The sequence below is a fragment of the Phocoena sinus genome, chromosome 9 (genome assembly GCF_008692025.1).
Source record: "Phocoena sinus isolate mPhoSin1 chromosome 9, mPhoSin1.pri, whole genome shotgun sequence".
Lineage (NCBI taxonomy): Eukaryota > Metazoa > Chordata > Mammalia > Artiodactyla > Phocoenidae > Phocoena > Phocoena sinus.
Genome location: NC_045771.1, coordinates 1,016,483 through 1,041,101, shown reverse-complemented (window position 1 = coordinate 1,041,101; position 24,619 = coordinate 1,016,483). Strand labels below are relative to the sequence as shown.

Below are 24,619 nucleotides of genomic sequence, written 5' to 3'. Positions count from 1 at the left end.
ATGGATTCTAAAATGATAAACCTTGGCAGGTTTAATCAGGTCTCAAATGTTGCCTGCAAAAGGGGCATCGGATATTATCTTAATTCCTGTAAACGGCAGCTGTGTGAATTTTCACATTTATCTTAACTATGGAAAGTGAAATCACGCGGCAAGTTCACTTGAATTTCTAAACTTACGGCAAGGAGTATAAACTGGGACTGTAGTAAGCAAGCTTGAGTGACACAGGGAGGAAACAGTAGTTATGAACGTTATTACTTTGTTTCATTGAGAATGAACTCGTCTAAAGATACACTTGATTACATTAAAACTGAGATAAAGTTTTCATCCTCTCAGCATGTATTACTACAATAGTCTGTGTTTGCCCTGCTCCAGTCATTTCAATTTGACCTATTCTTTGTTTTCCTATTAGTATTTTTACAAAACATCATTCGTATTCAATGGACATGACTCCCATCCACGTCTGAGGAGCTTTTGCTCTTCATGTTTGTGGATTAGATGTTTTTCTTCTGAGACATGAGGGTATGTTTCATGTTGTCGGTCAGGAAGCTAGGCCTTGGTAGTAAACTAACGTGTTTTATACAAATACAAAACCTGCCACCGTAGCTCAATACTACGAGGCCCCTTCTCTTCAAGGATGTGAGAACAGGTGTAGCGATCCTCCCCAGACACCATCACCGCCTGGAATAATTAGGTAAGTTAACATGAAATTTAAACGCGATGCACGTTCTTCCCCCAGACTGTAGGTGTGCTAAAAGTTGACATTTAAAATACTTTCATTTAACGTGTGTGTGTGTGTGTGTGTGTGTGTGTGTGTGTGTGTGTGTGTGGTAGGAATGGGAGGAGGGCTTAGTTTAAAAAAACAACTAACTTTTTATTCCATAAATAGCACATGTAGAAAATGAAGGAAAGCAGAATGAAAACAGAAGCTGCTGATAACGTCTCCACCTGGAGCTAAAGAGTAAGGCCTGGGATAAACTCCACCATTTCTGGCACATGTGTGAGCTGCTTGTTTTCTGTTCTGACAACCATTGCTTAAGCTTTGGACGACATCAGTATTATAGATTTTTCTTATTTAAGTTGAAAAGATGCTGAGATGAGGGTCTTATAGACACAGAACTGCTGGTGTCCTCCTGCCGCCGTGGCCTCCTCCTCCATCCTCCCTCACATCCCCTTTCTGGTTCCTTCACAGGCTGGCATTTCTGGTCACAATACCACCTGCTTCAAAAGCCACCAATGGTGCCCAGATAGCATTGTCCTTTGTCCAGACTTCACTTTACTAACCTGCGACTCCGTCCCAATAAGAACACGTCCCACTGTTTGAAGCCTCCCCCGTCACCATCATTCTGGACGCTTTCTTCATGCCGATTGTTCTGTCATGAATCTACCCAGAAGTCCAGGTCAGTACGGATGCGTCCTCCTCCTTCGCGCCCATCACCGCCTTCTCTCATCTTGCTTTCCTACAACCCGCCCCCGCCTCAGACACTAGTTTAAAAACTGCATTTCCGTCACGTGGATCCCAGTTGGCTTTGTGGGCACCAGGCCCTCCCTCCTCTCATGAGATCACTTGCTCAGGGTGGGGCCCGTGTCACATGCACTTAGCACACAGTCAATATGTGTTGAATGACTGATCATAGCCTGGAAAATTCTGTAAGAAATTTGTGCTCCAGATAAAAATTGTATATTGATGGCTGGCATGCCAAAAAGTTGGCCACTGAATCTTCTGAAACTTGGAAGAACTGTCCCCAAAAGTACCAAAGGACTTCGGAATGTTTCATTAAATACTTCCTGCTGCTTTCTTCCTTTCTGAGTTAGCCAACAAACAGCTTCACAGTTCATGTCGACGGGTGGCTCCAAGTCCTGACGTTCCAGTGACAGCCCCAAGGTCGCGGCGGTCTCACAGATCTGGAGAAGGAGCCCCAGGTCAGAAAGCGCTTCTCCCAGACTCTCCTCCTTTTTGATCTTAACCATCCTCAGCGTCCAGGTCTGGCGCTGTCTCCCTGAGATGCTTCTGTGGACTCCTGTGCCCTCAACGAGTGGCCCTCACTGGGGACGTTCCATGCACTGTTACTAGCGTATGGAGCCTGTCTTCCCCATGGGCCGTGAGCTCCTGGGGGTGAGGGACCCGTCTTACACCAACGTCATCAGCCTGCACAGAGGAAGCTCTGGGATACACAGAGCAGAGCACGACGAATCACCAGCACTGTAGCGGGGGGCCAGCCAGGTGAAGGGGATCCCCCGCCATGTCCATGCAGAAGACCTCTGTCAAGTGGAGTCAGGGCTGAGCACCAGTTGGTTCAAGTTGAAGAGCTTATACAGATGAGTTGTGACAGCTACCCCGGTTCTTGAAGAACGTTTGGAAGTAAGTAAGTCTTTAATGTGGAAGAGTTACTCGCTACACTCAGCTAGATTTTGGGTGACAGGGGTGGGGACTGCAAGGGTTCTTGGCTGGAAGGACACAGCGTTGTGTTTCCATACTCCTGGAGCCTGTCAGGGGAATTTCACTCGAGCTAATTCCAGATGAGCCCTGAGTGCAAAGGTTTCTAAAACCTTCTTGAATTTGTGATACTTTTCAAGGGCCTAGGTTTGATGTACTTGCATAAAGATAATCCCCATATCCCGAGGTTTCAGACTATGGGTTTTCCAAGTTTGTAGCCGAACCGGCTGACGCTGACCTCGTGACCCCCGACCACACAACATCATCATTTACAACAGGCTGAAGGTGGACCTGCATTTCTTCTGAGTCTCTTGCTCCTTGAGGATGGCGTCAGCTTTTCACAAGACCCATTTCAGGAGCTGTTGGCTCCGTCTAAGGTTTTCCTCTTTAATCTGCCTCTCACTTCCGACTTCATCCTTCCAACTGCGCAGCTCACATCCCCTTTTCTAGCCCACACAATTCGACCGTTTGGGTAGGAAAATGACCAAGAGTTTCTGGGGCAGGGGGACCACGTGCCACCTGATGACTGTTCAGGAAATGCTCTCGCGTGTTGAACAAACCACTGGCTTCCACGTTTACTGGAATCATTTTACACAGAACCCCAAAACTTGTGGAACAAAAGTGTTCCTGCCATTATAAGGTGGAGACTTGTGTCCACAATTGTTATTATCACTCAAATATATTCTGCACTGTCTTCTGATCAAACTGTCAGCATCTTCAGGTCAAGAAAGCAATTCCTAGGAATACGGAGCATTTGGGTTATGGAGCATAATAGGGTTTTGTTAATCACAGGATCACTTTGTATCTTTGGGAGATTAATTTTACCCGTCACTCACAGAGTCTCTGTGAATGCCTAAGGGAGCTTTTCCGATAGGAAGGCAACCCTAATAAAATGGAGAAGGCATTCGGCTTGACGTTGAAAGACTTAACGATGTGATAAACAAAGAGGTTTGGTCCCCACACAACGACTTTTCGGGCAAACCGTCTAACCTCACTGACCCTTAATTTACTGCTACATAAAACCGGGAATCATAGTACGTATTTCTAAGGTGGTTCTGGCGCTTGACTGAGTTAATATATCAACTCTACTTTGTAACTATAAAGTACATACAGATGGAAGGGATGGTGATTCTCATTAGAAAATCTCTTAATGTCTCTTCTATATTCTGTGACTACACGGTTCTGGGGACATTTACCATTATCGAATGAAATATGATACGTTAAGTCTCCACAACTAGCAGCCGCCGACCGCAGCTTGAGTGTAGAACTCGAGGGGCGTCACCACGGACAGACGCTGTTGTCGGTGTGGTCAGCCTTGCTGGATACTATTAAAGCGATGAGAAGCAATGCCACTAAGTACATAGTTCGTGGTTTCAACACCGCTTCTGATCCACAAGGGACCGTGGTCCTTCTAACAAGCCCGCAGTTTCCTCACCGCGTGGATCTCGTGGATCCGGCCCTGGAGCTCGTCCCTTCTACGTGCTTCTCATCGCTGGTTTAAGAGGGAGGCGTTTCCTGACCAGTCTCGAGGAGTCACTGGAAATGCCAGTTTAGGAGATGATGGACGTGAAGCTGAGCTGCTGATTTCTGGTGTGGAAAGCACTTGTGATGCCGTGCGGGGCTCTGCCCCGGCACCTCAGATCATGTCGGGATCTGGACTGTTTCACAGGCACCATTTTACCAGCGTCAGCATCAAGGATCAGTTTTCAGGGTCACAAGGAAAGAATCCCACTTACTAAAATCTTCTATTTCACCACATGTAACAAGGGCTTTGGGCCATGGTTGCTCTAAGAACAGCTGAGGGCACCTGGCTCCGCGGCCCCCCTGGCCGCCTCCGTGGTGCAGGACAGGCGTGCTGCTGTCCGCCTCCGAATGGTGGGAGGATGGGTCTGGAGAGCTGTGCAAGTCCGTCTGAATCCAGCCCGCAGAGCTGGGATCCCGGCTGCCAAAGTGCTCAACCAAACCCACTTGGGGGTGGCCGCGAGAGCCCGGGTGGACAACATGGTTTTCGCTCTGTTAAAAGGCACAGAAATGACGTATTCTGGCATCTCTTACCGCTAGCAATGAGAGGGTGACATACTGGGAGGGGCAAGAGGACTTATTAAAGAGAATAATGAAAATAACCTTTTAACACAAAATACTAGAACTCATAAGGATGGTGGACCATTGCTGAAAACAAGCAAACTAAGATCCAGTTGGCACCGTGTCGCACTGATCAATACAGTTGGAAACCAGCAATGTCAGCATCAAACCGTGTCCGCACAGATCTTGGGAGACTTCTATTGCTTTGTGAGTCTTCAGACGTGAAACAAGTAGAAACTGTCCCAGTGAAAGTTCATTTCACAATGATGCTGCCAGAAACAAGCTTCTTCCTCTGAGGAGCAGGTGTAGTAAAGGAAGGTGGGTTTTTGGAAGATCCAATTATTATTAGGAAAGCGTTGTCTCTCTTCCCTTCTCGGTTTGGGTGCCTATTACAACAATCAGACCTTTTGCTGGAGTAAGAGTACAGCCATGTACGTTCCCTTTCCTTGTGAGGGGACCATAGGCTGGTGCTGTGAAGTCAGGCAGGGTTAGATGAGTGCTTTTAAAAGCAGCAGTAAGCTGACTGCTGCCATCTGGGGAGACGATGACCTTTTTTCCTTTAAAAATAATCATTGTCACCCGTCTTCATTAATACATTGAAGGGAAATGTTTATGCTACATGTTTGAATGCCAAAAGTAAGACATTTAAATTCCAAGCAAAAAATATGAAAAGATGAAAGGAGAAATTAGATGGGGTTAATTGTCTGGGCTTAGCACATACGGACACAGAGACGCGGGAAGAGCAAACTGCTTGATGAAGAAGGTATTTTGGTCGTCTATAGATTGCTGCTAAGGTATTTGGAATTAGAAATTCAAAGTAGTTCGTTCAAGCTCAAGGAAGGACAGATACGGTTAAATGATCAGAGGGTAGTTTTGCTGTTTCTCAGCTTAGGAAAGATTTGCTTGAAATGGAATCACAAACCATACAATTGTATTCGAAATACCATCTGACTGCAATAAAAATAACAAGTGAAGCTCCGCACCCGGTGACTCACCCTCTGTTCTCACACCTGCCCAAGCTGCCCAACGTCTCACCTGTCGTGGGGCTCCTGGTCTCACCGGATAGTTAGTTAAACACGCACTGCTTTATCGCCTTCAAACGAGGAACTTAAGATGCAGAGCAGCTATGCACACATCATATTAAAAAAAAAAAAAAGGAGGGCTTCCCTGGTGGCGCAGTGGTCGAGAGTCCGCCTGCCGATGCAGGGGACACGGGTTCGAGCCCCGGTCCGGGAGGATCCCACATGCCGCAGAGTGGCTGGGCCCGTGAGCCATGGCCGCTGAGCCTGCGCTCCGCAACGGGAGAGGCCACAACAGTGAGAGGCCCGCGTAACGCAAAAAAAAAAAAAAAAAAAAAAAGGAAAACACGCAGACCCAGACCAGGCCAGCTCAGCGCACGGTCCTGCGTTGGCAGCGTGGGGGTCACTTGCGAAAAGTCAGCACTGTTTGGAATCCAGCCTCTGGGTCATGTGTACTAAGCCTCAAGGAGTACGAACGGGAGCAAAGGAATTAGAAAGAATAAATGAAAGACCATTCACGCGGTCTTTTCTCTTTTTATTACATTTTAGGTTATCACCTCCGTGGAAATTTGTTTTTGAGGAGGAAACACTCCCACGTGAACTTGCAGTGGGCAATTCGCTTCCTTTATCCTAGTGAATTGGGACGTGGTTAAAAACAGATGAAATTGACCAGCAAAAGCACCGGGCGTGGGCAGCAGAATTGGCTTCACTGATAAACGGGAATCAATGGCGTTTCTTCCAAATCCTTCCCCGAAAGCTGTTTCTCAAGCTGAGCTGTTTTGAAGACCGCCTAGGATCTTTGCAGGCCCAGCGACCCCTGAAAACTGTTCTCACGCTGCCTCAGTGTGACTTAGAAACGTGCTCCCGTTCTTTGGGTGGTAACCAAGCAGGCTGTGCGGTGATAGAGATTTTAAATTGTTAACATAGTAGAGAAAAGTTCATATGCTTCCAAATGCAAAGTCTTTAAGAGTAAGTCCCCAACTTAACACTCATTTTAGGTGGAGACAGTGGGCAGGAAAACCCCAGGACAGAGAAGCCGCATAGAAGGAGAAACAGGATACGCTGCGTTGGTTTGGAGGCTGTGAACCGTGGATTATCTTGTTTTGTTTAAAATCCTTTTTCTAGTTGAAAAATAAAATCTGTGGAAGAGCTAAGAAAACAAATGAAAGCTTTAAAGCAGCGGTCCCCAACCTTTTTGGCACCAGGGGCCAGTGTCGTGGAAGACAGTTTTTCCACGGGTGGGGCTCGGGGCATAACATTCTTTGTGCGTTTTATTTCTAGTATTAGTACATTGTAGCATACAATGAAAGAATTATACCACTCACCTTAATGCAGAATCTGTGGGAGCCCTGAGCTTGTTTTCACTTGCCACTCACTGATAGGGTTTGGATACGAGTCTGCAAGCAGTTGATTTATTATGGTCTCTGCGCAGTCAAACCTCTCTGCTAACGATGATCTGCATTTGCCGCCCCCCAGTGCCAGCGTCACCACCTCAGCTCCACCTCAGATCGTCACGCACTGGCTTCTCATGAGGAGCGCGCAGCCTAGATGCCTCGCACACAGTTCACAGTAGGGTCCACGCTCCCATGCGAATCTAGTGCCGCCGCTGATCTGACAGCAGGTGGAGCTCAGGTGGTCACGCGAGCCATGCGGAGCGGCTGTAAATACAGATGAAGCTTCACTCACTTGCCCGCCGCTCACCTCCTGCTGTGCGGCCCCAGTCCCTGACCAGCCACAGACTGGTACTGGTCTGTGGCCCACGGGTTGGGGACCCCTGCCTCAGAGAATACCACGTGTTTTTACAAAGCACTGCTGGGACAGTTTCCCCGAGAACAAGTTCCTTGCTCCTATGTGGCACTGAGACGGGGTGCATGCACCCCACGTGCTTTTGGAAGAGTGAAGAGAAGGAAAAGGCAACTCCTCGCAAAGCAGTGAGTTAAGAGGACATGAAAACTAGTTAAATCTCTATTTTTTAGAGCTTAACTAATTGGAATCTTCAATTATTATATTTTTATTATAATAATTTTGAGTTTTGGTATTCTAAATCTAGAAGAGTCCAGACTGTGAGAAAGCATGCCGATTGTAAGAGACAGTTTTCTGTATGACCTGCAGGGTGTTTCCTGGGGTCAGGAACCCCTGAGCCTACCCTCCAGGTCGTCTCCATGGAGGGCTGTGCCTGTGAGAGATGCTCTCAAAGGCCCTCGTGCACTGAATCACGTGCTCATCAAATCTCTTTGTGACCGGCACTCGACTTAATTTATAGATTTATGGAAAAGGAAAATCACAATTTTATGAAGACTCACAACTGAAACCCTGGTGGAAAGTGTGAATAATGGACACATTCTGTTCCAGAAATGTTCTAATTAGTAAACTTTACAAAATAAGTAACTTTGTCCTTACCACCTCCTCTTCCTAAATAAGGGAAAGGCTCGTTCTTTTATACTACTGAGAGTTTGTTTCATGCTGGGTACTTCAGTGCGATATAATTTCGGGTGTGTGCATAGGAGAGGGCGACAAAGGTCTTCTGCAGAAATGCTGAGAGAGAAGCCACGTGAGAATAGTAACGACAACGATAACTTCACTTCGTACCTTCGGGCTGTCATTTTCAAGAAGCTCAAAGAATTTTAAATGAGCAATTTGATGAACCTTATTATATCATTTAACATCTTAAAAATTAAGGTTATATGAACATAGGCAAAATATAAAGGTAAATACTTATAAGCAATGGAAAATAATTAAGAGACTTACACCCTATTTCCGTAAACGTACAGCTATTTGTATTTAAACTGAAGACAAAAGAGGTTTGCCTGGCATTATGAGTGAAACCAGGATTCCGCCTCTAATTGTGGAAGAGAGAGTTAAGAGTTGCAGTGTTATTTCAGGCTCCCGCTCATTTGTTGGTGGGTTTGGCCATTTATTTGTTCATTCAACTAACTTCATCAAAAGCATGTCAGATGAGCTGGGGATGTCGTATGTTCTGAGGATCCAGCAGGCAGCTGGTCGGAAACACTGTCCTCATGGGCCTGGTGCTTTGGCTGGAGAACAGACCACATACCAGTAGCTAAACAGAATTTAGAAAGGTAACTTCAGACAACGGTAAGTGGTAAGAGGATGTAAAACAACAATGTAAAGGCGACTGGGGTGGAGGGTGGTTGAGGAGTCCAGGAAGGGAGGTCCCTCCTGAGAGATGGGAAGGGCCGGAGGCGCAGAGGACGGTGGGTGTGTTCCAGGAGAGAGAGGGTCCTGGGGGGGAATGGGTCCAGCAGTTCTGAATCAGAGAGGAGGCCAGGGTGGCCGGGGCCAAGGGAGCTTGAAAGCCGGGGCGGCTTTCATACAGGAAGGGGTCTGAGGCTTATTTCAAGAGCAACGTGAAGCCCGCGGGGAGCTTCACGCAGAAGAGGCACGTGACGATAAAGACGCTTTTAAAAGGTCACGCCAGCTCCGGGCAGGGACTGAGGACGCCAGCTGGACGTTCCCGCAAGGGAGCTCAGGGCCTGGGACTTGGGGGACAACGGTGCAGGCAGAACTGCGAGGATTTACTAACGGAGCAAATTAGAGGATTTGAGTCGGTTTAATACAGATCCTGCGCGTTTCGTTATCCAGCCTGATTCCTTATCCTCCTAAACGTCTGCAAACTTAGCAATTGTCTAAACCCCCGACCCCTCACACAAGCACAATGAGGAAAGGTTTCATCTCAGAAACAAGGTCGCAGCTTAAATTCACCAGAAGTCAAAAATCTGGGTAGAAATCTGAAAATTCCATCAACAACTCTGATATTTCTCACAATCTTCATGCTTTGTTACCTGGATGAAATGTTCAGATATTTGATGAAACTAGTTTTTATCTTAGCTGTTCTACAAAATCTCATTGAAGATCAGTTTGCCCAAAGTACCACAGAAAACTGCCAGCCAATAGCTTAACCCAAACTTAACGCGTAAAATCAAGCGAACAACTAAAGCAATGTGGAATATTTAGATCTACTTAGACAAATAAGGCAACTATTGAAATACAGAGGTGTGCGAGCATGTGTGCATCTCCAAACACAAACACAGCCACGTCAGAAGCACGAAGTAACCAGTCACAGTCCTGGGAGCAAATTCTCCCCGGTGGGTGGGAAATACTGATCAGCTCTTCCAGATCACCTGGGTTCCACGTATTCAATTCCCACAGCAATCGTGGACTGGTTCCCAGATGACACAAAAACAGCCTCTGAGAGAGTCGCACATTGGAGTAACATAGGCCCAGCGCGTTCAGACATATTCAGATGAAACCAAGATGATCCTAGGTTTGAGAAAACGAGGACTTTTAAGACACGACAAGAGCGCACACCTGTACAGTGTCATCTGCTGCTCGCTCCCCTTGGGTGCTGCGTGGGAGGGAGCCCAGCGCTCCCAGAGAACCACCCGGAGCTCGCGCCCAGCTGCTCTCTCCAGCCTGCGTGGGGCTCCAGCAGGACCGTGAGCCCAGAGCACGCGTGGGATCCGCCCCAGGCCCTAAAAGCGACGTCCCTGCCAGACCAACCTTCCAGAGCTTCTGGAGATCTGAACATTGCTTTTCTCCTGTTCACAGGACACCGGGCTCTAACTGGGTGACGCTATAAACTGGGTATTTTAGTCCCTGCCATCAACTCAGTGGGAAAAACCAGGACAAAGAAATAAAGGTAAGATGCGTTTCCAGGCGCTCACAGTGCGCCCGTTGTTTTACCCCTCGTGGCCTCTCCAGCATCTGGTGCAGAGCCTGGCACGGCCGAGGTGCTCAAGAAACGCTTCCCGGATGGATGAAGGGTGCGCCACCCACTGAAGCCTGCCTGGAGAAGAGGCTCAGCTCCCGCAGCCTCGGACCCGGCCCCGGAGCCAAGGCCAAGGCTGCACGGCGGACACGTGGGCGTAAGTGACCACCAGGGTCACCTTGAAAGACATGGAACCACGGAGGCCCTGCCAATGAAACCCTTTTGGAAAAACGGGTCTCAGGGCTTCGTTTTACAGTTTTCTTCAACAATATTTACTGTTTACAATCTTAAATCGAACGAGCACTCAGCAGGGGGAAAGGCAGACTTCTATGCTATTAAACAAATTTTAACTTCTTGCAGAATACTCTCATATATTGTATTTTTTCTGCCTCGCTGTTTTCTCCGGCTACCTTACCAACCCTCTCACCTTCGCCAGGATGTTTGGGGATGTTGCATAATCTATTCCTGGGATGCACGAGCAGCTCTGGAGCCTATGAAATATTCATTCGCTTTCAAAAATATTTGCACCCTGCTGTCAAACGTGGACAGATTCATGTGGAGTATTGGAAAATGGCTATTTTAATGGCAAATGCTTTCCTCAGACCTCTCTTTCCACTGAAACATTTTCTTCAAAATTATTTTCATAAGATGAACCATTTCAACATTAGCGGCTAATCCCGTTTCATTTAAAACTCTGCTGATAAAATTCTTTGCTTGTCATTCAAATAGTAAGTAATAATTATAGATTTGAGGCTCCCATCTCTGGATTCATTAACGGTAAATTGCATGGAAATGTGAAGCATAAGGCAGCTTTGATACATCTCAAAATGCAATTTCCATAGCTTCCCTTGGCTATGTACAGTTAATTATACAGTTAATATGGGAAACATGTTAATGAAAGAAACATTATTCATCCAGACCACCTGCCTTTACCAAATATCTTTTGTGTGCTTCTCTTCTTCTTGTACTTTTGGTCTAAAACAGTAAAAAAAAAAAAAACCCCTCACAACGGATAATGTGGTGATTTTAAGCGTCAGTCTGCCAGGCTGCAGCTACTTCCATTAACACAAGTCGAAAGAAAAATTCGTTCAAGTTTGTGATATTTCTACTAGTTTCTGCCTTTTAGCAGTTTAAGATGTCTATCCATGGCCTTTTAAACGCCTGAAATAGCTGCTTATCCAACAAAAAATTACTATTAAGTTGTCTTATTCCTACCAACGATATACTCATCTTCACAGATAAACGGAAAACGCTGGAAAACTGAGAAGAAAATGCAAGAAAGATGAAGAGATAAACCCCAATCATTCTGACTAGATTAACCTCTCCTAAAGCATTTCTCATCCATTGTGAACCTCTGTGTTTAACAATAATTAAATCCTCTCTCCTCTGGATAATCAAAGTTCGTCCACAGATGGTTTAGTGCAGAAGCCAATGTTAACCTTTACAAAGAAAAGTTAATGTTTCTGCGACTTTGATGTGGAAGAGAAATCAGAATAGTTTAACTAGAAAAGTAAACTCTCTGGCTAAAGCTACGTTTCTGTTTACTTTTTATAAATTAGACAGTATGTAAAAATGAATTTGCAAATATTAGTTTTACAAACACATTTTTATTAATATAGATTAATAAAAAGTCTTTATTCAATGAGAAAATAAGAATTTGATTCCAACCTCAATCATGTCTTTTTGACGTATGAAAAATCCTTTCAGCCATGAGTTATTCAGAAATCCCATTAATGTTCAAAATGCAGTTCGAAACCAACCTTAGATTCCAGAGTTGATAGGAAATAAGAGGAAAAAAGAATCACGATAATGCAGTTTTAAGATAGCCAACCCTCAAAGATCTTCTAGTACAGAAACAAACTGTAGGAGACAAAAGAATCTCCAAATCGACCTCCCTGCTACCTCTAGCATGTGGGGGAGGAGTGGTACCTGATGGGTAACCACCCCAGACAAGAAGTTGAGTGATGAAGAAATCATTTACATTTTCACTGTCGTTCAGTGAAACACTGGGCAGTGTTTCCTTGAGATCTTCTTGAAAAGCAGTTTTGAATAATGTTTCTGTATGTGTGTACCAGCAGATCCATGTGCTTAAAGGGCCATCCACCCATGCCTCCCCAACCAGATGGTCACCTACAAAATTCTAGCGGCCAATTCCAAGTCACAATTATAAGAGCAGAATCCCTCTCTAAGACCCAACACCTTCACTATCACCCAACTGACATGAAAAAGCCCAGAGGAGACAATTTTCACTCCAAAGATGACGACAGCGGTTTAACAGGGAAACCTTTCAGGAAGAGGAAGGAGGAGGGATGGTTGCCTAGCAACACACAGACAGCATCTCGCGCACCACAAAGCAGTAGGTCTTTTCTTAGCAGCAGCCTTTTCTGTTCTGTACCGATGATGTACTCATTATGATTTTCTGATGAAGTTTTGAGGAAGAACAAAGAATTCCAGCGAGTGCAGTAAAGATTACCTAGGACAGCAACACAGGCACGGATTTTCTCTTCCATATCCATACGGGAAATTCTGGATTCTACAGCACATTATTGGAAAATATTTGCAGACGTTCTAAAAGTGCCCTTTGGAAGTAGAATGTTTGGTTTTTAATTTCCTAAAACTAACAGGCTACATGCTCGTGAGCAATAAGACGAGAATGGGGGAATAGAAATGGCACCAAACAGGAAAAGCTCATACAAGACACACAAATTTATCTTCTCTTCACCAAGCAAAACCCTTAAAAGGGAAGGAAGCCTAGATGTCCATCTCCTCTCTTTTCCCAGCCCTTCCAACCAGCAGTGAAATAGCTAAAATACAGCGAAGAAAAAGGGAAAATGAAGATTCAACAGTCAGCCACAACAGCCAGGAGCTGGCTGACAAGCGTTCTTTGCGCAATTGCTTTGAAATGGGGAGTTCAAAGTAGAAGAGAGAAGAGTTGATCTATCAAAAATTATTTTCACTTTTTAGGGTGAAAAGTTAAGAGGTAAGACTATCAAATGTATTTTTCATCTCTCCCCAGTTCAGCTGCCAAGCATACTGTGTGCTGCCCAAGTTACACGCCCACGAGTTCTCCAGGTTTGATGGGTGAAGCGGGAGGATTAGCAGCTGTCACCCATCTTGCTCTTCCGTTCCAGCTACAGAACTGGTACCCACCCCTCCTGACAGCTGCCTTGAGCATCACTGCAGAACACGCACCGCTGGAACCTCTCCATGGCTACCAGCCCCTAGCACTCGGGCTCCGCTCACCTGCCCACCTGCCCGCTGACCGAGGTGCCTGTCAGTGCACATCCCCAGACAGCTTATGCTGCACACACAGGTGCGCGGGCGCTTCCTGAAGCAAGGTGACCCCTTTGCCCACGTACCAAAGGGAAGTGTGGGAACCGGCCTGAACGAGGTGGCTGATCACTCTCTTTGATCACAGGGACCCACCTTGAGGTGTCTTTCTTTATTATGCAGAACGTGAAGTTGGGCTTAGATATGACTGGCAAGGGGACATGAAATTAACTGGTAGCAGCACCTCCACTGTGTTTAGCCCACGATGAGTCTCACGTTCCCGGAGACAAGAAGAACCGGGTAAACTGAAGGGCCTCCTCCATAAGACGTCTAGAGACGCTGTGTAAATGGCATGGTCTGCCTTTCACAAAATTAAGGGAAATCCCCAGGAATCTACATGAAGAGGGAGGCACGTGACCTGAAGTCACTCAAGCCTTTGAGGGAGGGGGAGGGGCAGGGCCAAACGATTTCCTGTACCTCAGCCGCGGGGGTCTGGGCTTCCCCTGTCCACGTGGGGCCTTAGGGAAATCTGGCATGCAGGAGTCAGGGGGCCGGATGTGAGACCACACACGATCCGGGACCCTCAGAAGACCACGCCGTCAGTGAAAACGTTTGTTCAGGCCGCAAGAAAGCTTACCTGTCTCCACGTGGATTCAAGACGGGAAGACTTGTGGACCCTGGGCCTCACCTGGGATCGAGGGTCAAATTTACAATATATACATCATCTGGGAATCTCTGAGTGGGGAATTGATGTAAACATGGTCCTCGTTTCATGTTAGCCTGGAGCGGCTAGAATATCAATCTCAAAACCTCTCTTTTGAGGTTAACACAAAATTCCGAGAGATAGAGCCCCACTCATGAGGAGCTTATAATCCGAAACTACAGAACCCACCAGACGGCAAACATACCCAAGAGCAGCTTTCGATTCATAGGAACTTAGAAAATAGAAGTATTAGATGGAAACAACCAAATGCTACATTTCTAAGAACTGAAGATATTAAAGGAGGATTGACAAGATAAGACAAGAACAACACAGCAGACATTTAAAAAAGAGTAACAGAACAGCTGCAAATGAAAAATGTCCTCCTGGAGATTACAGACACAGTGGATGGATTACACAGTAGACTAGACCCTGCCGAAGAGAAGCAGGCATACTAGATGACAGGTCTGTCTGAGGAAATCCGCTGCAATGCGGGGCAGAGGGATAAAGAGAGAAAATACGGAAGGCAGAGTCAGAACGCCCAGCATTCTCTAGTAGAGGAGAGAACTGAGGGAACGGAAGACAGTCAAATTCAAACTGTAAATGGTCTGCCATTTTCTAGAACTGATGGAAGATAGCAATTCTCTGATTCGGGAATCATAGTAAGTCCTGAGCCAAAAACAAAACGAACTGAAAAACAACCCCTCCCCGCCCGCAAAAAACCCACACATAGTAAAATAGGTCCACACCAAGGCAAGGCACAAAGAAGTTCCAGAACAGCGGAGGTGTAGAAGTCAGGAGGAAAGTAAGAGGACCCACGAAGGAGCAGCCCCTGGACCAGCAATGAACAGCCTTTTCAACAGCTATGGCGTCAAAGGCAAGAAAACAGGATTTTTAAAGTCATGAGAGAAAATTAGAATTTGATCCTTGTCTAATCTATCATGCAAGTGTGAGGATGAATTAAAGACATTTTCAGACAAAGACAGGGAGACTTTCCTATTAGAAGACTGAAAGAAGGATATAGCTTTGGAAAAGAGGAGATTTTAATCAAAACAAAAATGGTTAATTTAAGGGTATAAATGTTAAGGTGAAACTAAAATACCGGGTAATGACAATACGTGTGTCAGAGGGAGATGCCGGGTTCAGAGTCAGAGATTCTGAGTTTACTTGGGAGCAGGGCAGAGCTATGCTTGGCAAAATGATCAGGACAGTTATTAAATTATAACTGCTGAGCCAGTAGAGGGGAAAGAGGGGATAAGGCCAACGCTGTCACCCCAGCAGTGGTTAGGAAACGAGGCCACAGGCACACCGTGATACTGGCACCTCACCTCCAGCATCTCTAGTTCTGAGGACGTCTGGACAGCACTGAAGATCCTGAGCGACTCTCTTTCCCCAACAACCGTACGATCACGTGGGCTTTGTAAGCCGTCATGCTTTATGGGTGGGGAAGCCCGAGGGGACGGTTTTGAGCCACCCCAGGTGTCACCCTGGGGAGCAGCCTGTGGATCTGGGACCACCTTTCATCAGAGCGTCTCTGGGCCCCTCCCCTCTGACTCCGGGAGAGAAAACATCAGAGGACAGTGGTCGCGACCCACCCAGTTCCTGCTTGTCTGTCACCAATGCCCTCACCCTCTGGCAGACGCACTCAAATAAGCGAACAAACGAATAACCAGGTGTCACTTTTCTCGTTCAAGAAGCCGCAGTGGCCACACACGGATGGAACACAGCCCCTCACGCTGGCGCTCCAGCCACCCAACGTCTGGCCCAGGGTCACAGCCACTCGAGGCTGCGTGCATGTCCTATTTCTCCCACGGACTCTCACCCTGTGAGCGGAATCAGGGTTCCTGGAGGAGCCGTGACCTTTCCTGCTGTCTCCTGCCCGCCCCAGGACAGCTGCTCCTCCCCGACCAGGCTCCCCAGGACGGAGACGTCTCCCAGCAAAGGAACGTGGTTGGCACTTGGCTGAGTCTAGTGTATTCTAGCCATGCCCCCCTCCTCGTTTCAAGTAGATTGAAAACTTCTCAGGGGTAACACACCGACCATCGACTTCACTCAGGCACTCAGGAAACTTCTACTGAAAACCCCCTACGTCCAAGAGCTGTGCCAGAGCCAAGTATAGAAAAATGAGCAGAAGTGGTCCACGGATGAATTATTGGCGAAAGCCTATGGTTTAGTGCAATTTCAAAAGCTACATATTATATACCATCAATTTTACACACGAGTCTGTGCAGGAACAATCAGATCATCTGCCCTGGGTCTGCACTGGTAACTGCTCTCAGTTCCCAAGAGGAGCCCGATGGGCTGGAAGAACGCAGCCTCTTTTCTGGGCGTCCCATCAGGTTTATCTGAGGGGCGTCCCAGTAGGCCACCGGGCACTCAGGAAACATTCCTTGTTCATATGTATGAACGGACACTTTCCAAGTGCTCTTTGGACACCAGTTTCAATTTTTTTCCCCTCAGAAACATTAACTCACAGGCTTGCTACCAAACCTAGTGTTTGATTATTCCATCTAATTCAACAAATACCAACCGGATGCTTGATCCTACTCTATCTTACCCTATCTTCTCACCAGCAGAAGGTCTAACATGCAAGGAAACCATTCTAGCATCATTCTAGCACTTTAAACGATAAATCAGATTTAAAAAAATAACATGGCAAGTTACATCCCTCACCAAAAATATAATAAGTAGTTCCGCACCCCCCAAGACTGGGCAGTGGAAACGGCACTCGCTGGCTTGTATCCACCAAACTGTCAAGAGTCACTGACGTGGCAGATGCCAGAGAAGCCCTGGTGCCGAGGGGCCGGCCGAGTGTGGGCAGCAGACACGATCACAGCCCCGCAACACAGGCTGCACCCCAGCGGCCAGGGCCCTCAGGAGGGGCTGCAGGCCAGCTCTCTGAGTCCACGGCTGACTCTCACGTGTGGACTAATAAATGGGCACGGAAGACAGACCAGAGTGAACTAGTTTCATTCCGACACCAAGTTAGTAAACTCGCGTTGGCATCCGTGGTTGGTGCCATGTAACACGGAGAACTCCTACCCCCGGGGTGGGCGTCCCCGCGGGACGCTTCAAAAACCGTTCTTGGAAGGAACGATAAATGGCTCCCCAAATTATGACAAGTCACACACGGCTAGAGAAACGTAAACTAAACTCCTTTGAAACAGCGTTTCCACTCACCAGTGGAAGATCAAAGCTGGCCAGTACCCGAGCCCAGGAGGGTCTGGGGATACAGTGCCATCTTCTGCATAGCTGGTGGGAGCCTCAATTAGTCAAACGTTCTGGCGGGAAACTTGGCAATGCCTCTCCAAATAAACAACAAGACCTAGGTGCTTCCAGAAATTCAGCCTACAGTTATTTTTACACTTGCTGTGACGCTGCAGCGGCCAAGTCTGAAAATTGCCTACATGACCTTTACTACCATACGATAAATAAGTTACGGCACATTGAACAACAGAATAATACAGACCGTTAAGATGAGAAGAGTCACACACACTCGCGTGGAGCCGTCTCCTGGACACAGCGTCACGTGAGGGACAGTGTGTGGCCCCCGGTGACAGTGCTGCCCGTCGGGGAGGGCTGGGATCCCAGAAGTCGTCACGTGGACGGAGGACAAGCTCTCCGCGGCCCACCTTCCCACCAGCTGTGCAAGTCGTTATTAAAATGTTTCCATGAACACAAACACAAAACACAGTCCTGGAACCTGGGTGGCTGGGTCTCGAACGACAGGAAAACGCTGAGAGAACGGTAAATGTAGGTCACTGTAAACGTGGTTTAAGAAGACGCAGGATTTAGAGCTAGATGCTGCTCTCGATTTGGGAATTGCTGGACGACTACCCTCCTGTGAGCATGAAGACGGGCGGCCACCCGGGAACTCCGGGGAGGCAGAGGAAGGGTCCCAAGGACTGATTAAACGCCTGCTGTGTGCCAGACACACGCTGGGCACCACATACACACACACACATGCACGTGCAACTGTCCTGTCTGAGTAGCTGGGTCCTCCTGGAACCTGGGGGGCCGTCAGCAGTCTGAAGTGGGTGCCGAGCGGTTCTGGCCCCCAAGCTCACCTCGAGGGCAGGTGTTTCCGGGTCGCAGACATAGTGCCCGGGGTGAGAAAATGCACAGACACAGGGGGCTCTAGAAAAGCCCCAAGCCGCTCCGATGTGGGAACTCTGGGTTAGGGCCTGCCCGTGGCCTGCCGAGGCTGCCGTCGGGGGTCAGATCAATTCTACGGGAACGGGACTCGGGTTCACCGCATGACCCCGGCAGCAGCCCACCCGAGCGGACGCACCTTCCTCTGGCCTTGACTCCATCACCTCCTGCCCCGTCTCCCTGCTCTGGACAGTCGATGCAGCCCTGGACCTCTGACCACATGCCCTGCGTGGCTGGCCTGTAAGGCTTCCCGTGGCCATCCCCAAGGTTCTGGGAGGGCTGGCGGCCGAGGGCATAGCGTTTGATGCATCTGAGCCATTTGACTCCCAGGACGGCTTCTGTCTCAGCCTCAGGCAGGGTTCACATGGCAGGAAACAGCTTCCATGCGAGTCTGCGCTCCTCCAAGCGCAGACCACGGAGAGCAGCACTGCCGGCGGGAGCCACGGCCCCAGAGCTCCGGGTGCCTGGACGTGGGTCCTACGGCGGCAGGCAGACCCCGGCTCAGCTGGACCTGGCACCCTCGAGCAGGCACATGGCCGGAGGAAGCCCGGCCACCGTGTCAACTTCTCGGTGGCCCCGTCACCCTCACCATGAGGACAGCGGCCAGCTGAGCCTCAGACGCACATTCGGGTCACAGAGAGCAGGACCAGGGTGCACGGCAGGGACCCTGGGCGATACTCATAGGCATATAGGTCCTGAATTTAAAGACGAAGAAAACGGGGTCGCCCCCCCCCGAAACAGACCCTCGGCCTCTGGGAAGACACGTCGCTTCCTGGTTAAGCATTTAACTTACTATACCCGTGGGTATAAAAGTACCAGCTAAGGAGGCTGATGCCAGATAAAACGAGAGCGTCCACTCAGTGCAAATGTCCAACGATCAAGGAGCGCAGGAGGCGGACACCGTGGAGAGGCCACGAGCCCTGCGGGTTGGGCTGTGAGGTCGGAGGTAGCCTGTCTCCTTTGTGGACACAGCATCCTTCACCCCTCGCAGGTCCAGAGCAGCTGTCCGTCACCAAACCCTTCTGCTTCCGTAAGCTTCCCCCCTTCTGTGACGATGGGGCGGCTTGGTCACATTTTGCAACGTGGTAACTTCCCATTTTTCAGGTGTTTACATCACTGCTCTTGGTTTTCTTGTCTTCATCTGTGAAATGGGCTGAAACCAGTTCCTACTTCATGGTTTCTTAGGACAGTGCTGTTCCATAAACGCTCAGTGACGCTCATTCCTGTTGTATCGTACTTTGCAAGAATAAAGGGGATGCAAAGATCCAGTCCATACCCTCACCTTCAACTTGGATGAAGGCACGGCCCCTCCGTCTACACAGCTGCGTGCCGTGCACTGCCTCTGTGACCAGCGGCTGGCTTCCGGGGCACCAGGAACCAGGACGGACACCTGCTCTTGCCACCACCCACAAAGCTGCCATGCTGACACGCCAGCCTCTGAAAACAAACGTGCTCTAGAAACAGGTCTTTTCGAAGGATAGGTTCAAACGTGATCCTTTACCTTTCAAAAGGATGGACGGCAGTTCTTATGAAGCTGAGTCCCACAACTCAGCTTATGTAAAACACAACGATGTTGATAATAGTTCCACTGAGTCACTGGAACGAGGCCACCTATTTCCAGAGCTCTGCTCTGAGCCTGGTCAGACCTGGCCACGTTGCCTTGGAAAACGTGTCTTCAGAAGCCGACCAGGTTCACAGCTGAGGGTGTTTCCCTTCCCGTCTCCCTCCTCTCCCGGTGACGTCGTTCCTTCTGCAAACGTCCGGGGGCGCCTACCTCGCCCCAGGCCTGGGCGCCGCATGGCTCGGGGAGCCTGTCAGGCACAGCCTCCCGGGCACCCCCTTCCTGGGCTTGCAAATCCCCCCAAAGCACCCTCACTGTGTGCCCGGGGCTGCAGTTTCCAGGGCATGTGACATTTTCCCTGTGGAGGCCCTTTTCCCCTTAGTTTCATCAAAGGAGAATTGGTTCCATTTTTCTGCCATGATCCTTTCAGCCTTAGTCATTACAACTGTAGGTTCCACAGGTGCAGCATCTCAAACTCTGTCTCGTTTAACCCTCACAGGGACCTCGCAGGAGGCGCTATTACTAAGCCCGTCCTGGGGATGAGAAAACGGAGGTCGAAGGATTTGTCGGGGACGTGGGACCAGGAAACAGCTGAGCTTCCAGCTTCGCCCCGGTTTCTGGGGCCGCAGCGTCCGTGCCGTCAGCGGCATGCTCCCATCTCCAGATCGACCCCTTGGGCCCCGGCAGCTCGGAGGCCGTGCTGGTCTCGGCAGGAGGACGTGGCTCCTGGGAGGAGGGGCTCTCGATGGCCGGCCCCGCCCCTTCCCATGTGTCCACTGGGCAGCTGCCAGGACCTCCCCCTCCCCACTTCCCGGCACCGGCCGACACTCGTGTCCCTGAGACCTCAGTGTCTCTAGGCCTCAGTCAACACCTGCTTCCCTGGCCCCTTCCTCCGTGTCTCGTCCACCTGCTGGGATCCCTGGCTCAGCGGTAATTAGGTCCCTCCCTGCAGTTCAGCTACGCTCGGCCCCCTCCGCCGTGAAGACCGCCCGGAGCAGCTGGGCTGGCGGCAGTGGCTTTGTCATCTGCACAGCGGCCTGCGACCTCCCGCCAGCCGGAGACCTTCGTTCTTCCACGGAAAGCCCTGCCTCCTTTCCAGGGGAGGGCGAATTCTGCTCACCCCTAGAAGCGTCTGTTCCGAGAGCTCTGTGCCACGGCTCCCAGCGCGAAGCCACAGCACATACACCAACATCACACGGCAGTGGGTGGAGCGACGGCGAGAGGGGGAAGGCGCTCGGGGCTGAGGGCGCCTCCCAGGCCAGCCCTCCGACAGTCCTCCAGCGACAGGTCAGTACTTGGCTCCTCGGCTTCCTATACCGCTCGTTCCTTCCAAGGCCCCTCCACCCTCTGCCAAGGAGAACGTTCCAGTTCTGCACACCGGCCTCCTGAGCTACTCCTCGCTTCCACCCAGCTGTCCAAAGGTGAGTAGCTTGGCGGCTGGTTCCACCACGTCTTTAACTTGAAATGTCACATCTGTGTCACGTTCACGAGAGCAGCTAAGCATCAGGGACGGCGGGCTCCTGGGACTTGCCTGGACTTCGCATAACTTACCTCGGGGCCTCTGAAACCCCAGCGCGTGCTTCAGGGAGATGGCTGTGGCGGCTGTCTGATGACCGGGACGGTCCTGACGGAGGGCCGGACGGCTGAGCACTACACACCGGTCTCCCTGTGGCCTTAATGAGTCAGGAGGTCGGGGCTCCCGTGTGTCCTGAGGTCCAGCACAGGCGGCTTCGCTGCAGCCCTTGCAGATGGGAAGCCAGCATCCACGTGCCAGTGGCAAGACAGGCCCTGCGAACGTGGCTCTGGTCTGGCTGAATGTGTCCCGTGAGGAAGGGCAGCGGTTTCGGAGCCTAAAAGACGAGCCATTTTACTTGCTTTCGTGGATGAGAAGGTGTAAAAGTGCCAAGTGGGGCCCCCTTCTGCCACGTCTCCACACCTCGGGGTCCCGTACGGGGGGCCGAAGACCACGGTGGGGCCGAGAAAACCCCTCTGTAAGTGGGTGAGAGGGCAGAAAACAGGACTGGGGCGTGAGGGCCAGACGCTGGGGCGTGCACGGGGTGGACCCTCTCCCCGGTGCCCGGCACCTGCTCCCCACTCAGAGTCGGGAGGAGTAGCCGGTGACCCCAATTCAAATGAAGCGTCGGTCGGTTAACAAGAAGAAGCCTTGAGTCCAGGGGGCTGCCAAGCGCCCGCAGGTTTCTGGGTTGGTCGGCAGTGGACGTGGGTTTGGAAACTGTGTCGCCGCCGTCGCCCGGGGGACGCCTCGCGTTAGGCTCGGCCGCGGGGTGGCCTGCGGACGGCGGGTCAGCTCTGTAGTGCGGGGACTTCAGCTGAGAGGCCACCACCAGGCTCCCTGTCACATCTGCCATCCCACACGGGTACCGCAAAACACAGTTTACTACGAAACTACAACGTGTTCACGTCCCATTTGGAGGTGAGATACCGTGGAGCTGTAGCTCAGTCGTCCTGACATATGAAGACACCAGAATATGATAAAGGCTCTCGAGACGCATGCCGCCACCAACCTGTCAGATAAACGCACCTGGCTGTGTGTTGGCCCCAAAACCGAATCTCATCAGAAATCTGAATGAGATTGCTGGAGTTTCCTTTTCTAAAAGGGACGCACGTTGAAACGTTCTCTAAACTAATATAACTGTTATTTGTCCAGAGAAGAGGTTCCTTCCGAGTTCCTGGCTGTGGGCGCACAGTAGGACGGCAGCACACGTCTGCAACTTGAGCGATGCGCCGTCTCCTCCGGAAACTGCGAACCCTGGGACTCAGGCCCCAGCCGCACGCGACCGCAGTGGAGCCTTGGGAGCACCGTGCGCTCCCAGCCCAGGCCCTCCGTCCACATCCGCGTGGGGAGGAGGCAGAGGGAGGCGTCAGCTCAGCCGCACTGATCAGCCGAGCTGAACCTCTCAACTTTTTGGCTTCCCTCGTCTGTTATCTCTGCTCTGAGGTGCCCCTCAGTCCCCACATCTGGCACCTGTGCCTCCTGCCCCCAGATCGGACATCCCGGGAGTGGGCGCCTCCACCCCCCAACGTCCTGGGGGCATCCCCAGACCCACCTCCAGGCTCCACACTGAGGCTCTTCAGTGCAAACGTGGTTTCCCAGCTGCTCTGGGGTGACTGTCTGTGTCCTCCCACATTCTGGTGTGGAATCCTAACCCCCAAGGTGATGGGGTCAGTGCCCTAATGAGACCCCACAGAGCTTCCTGCCCCTCCCACATGTGAGGACATGGCGAGAAGCTGCCGTCTGTGAGCCAGGACTCGGGCTCCCACCAGACCCCAGGCCCGCTGGGCCTCCATCTTAGCCTTCCAGCCTCCAGACAGAGAGTTAATTAAGTGTCTGTTCAAGCCGCCAGAAGGGACCAAGACACTGGCCTTCCCAGTCCCTTCCCCTTCCTGGGAAGTTAGCTGTGCAGTGGAAACTCTCCCCTGATCCGCGAGAGCCCCAATTCTCCGGGGGTTAGTGACTCAGGCTCTGCCCTTTGTCACCCGAAGCCCCATCCCCAGTAGGAGAGACTACGGCCAGTGTGACGGTCACTGAACGGGGAGAGAGAGGCCTGTGGCCTGGACACCTGGGAGGGCGGTGTCCACGCAGCCATCAGCACTCGTCCACACAGCAAGAAGCGCTGAGTTGTGAACAAACCCTCTTAATAAAACTTGGACAGTAACCACGCATCAAGCACCATGTGCTCCAGGACGGGCAGGGGGCGGGTTCATCCTGGGGAGAGGGCTCCCTGCTAGGGAGGCTTCTGCACCGGACAGAGCCTCTGAAGGGCATACGAAGCAGCTGACCCCTCCCACGTCACTTTTAACGAGAAGCAGCCTGTGAGCGACATGCATTCACCCAAAGGCTGCTCAGTGAGTTGGGGGCTGGAGGAAGGAGAGGACTGCGTCTGGAGTCGGGTACACATGGTCGGCGCTCACCCATGCGCATTTCCAGGGTGGGGGCCGAGGGTTCTGTGCAGAGCCGGGACGACGCTCCCTCGGGGGGCCCTGGGCAGAGGGGCTGGACATGGGGTGCCCTCCTCCTGTCGCCTCAGGCCGCACGCTAGGGAGCTGGGCCCCCAAGCCTCTCACGGGCACTCCCTCCCAACCCCGCGCGGAGAGCGCAGGCCTTACCAGGACCATGTGGCCGGTGGAGATGTCCATGTTGGGCTGCACTGGCTCCTCCGACCAGGACGAGGTGCTGCCCCGCGCGGAGGGGCTGGGCATCGGCCCGTCACTGAACTGCGAGGACACGCTGCTGACGCGGGACGTGTGCGCGGTCTCCGGGCGCTCGGACGGGCGCGCGGCCATGCGCTGCCGGCACAGCTCCTGCAAGACAGCGGGCGCCGGTCAGAGCCTCCCTACCTGCGTCCCCAGGGCCAGGGCCGACGGGATCCACCCGTGACCACGCACAGATGTACACACGCCACACAGAGACACACACAGGTACATACGCAGTAGACACACACACCCCCGACACAGATATACACACAGATGTACACAGATACACACAGATAGATACGCTATAGACACACGCAGATAACATATACACGTACACAGAGACACACAGAGACACACACAAACAGATACACAGACACACACAGATATGCACACACACACACAGATAGACACGCACAGATTCAGAAGGGGCCGCTGGGCCAACTCTGGCCTCCCTGGA

General features: G+C 50.6%; 1 protein-coding gene across 1 annotated transcript in view; it reads right to left on the bottom strand.

Annotated features, from left to right (window-relative positions):
- The window catches only part of PTPRN2 (protein tyrosine phosphatase receptor type N2), a 693,051-nt gene that overhangs the window by 63,236 nt on the left and 605,196 nt on the right, over positions 1 to 24,619 (bottom strand). The window contains exon 14 of the mRNA XM_032644042.1: positions 24,076 to 24,270. Coding sequence (XP_032499933.1) covers positions 24,076 to 24,270 — 195 coding nt within the window. The remainder of the gene's footprint in view (positions 1 to 24,075; positions 24,271 to 24,619) is intronic.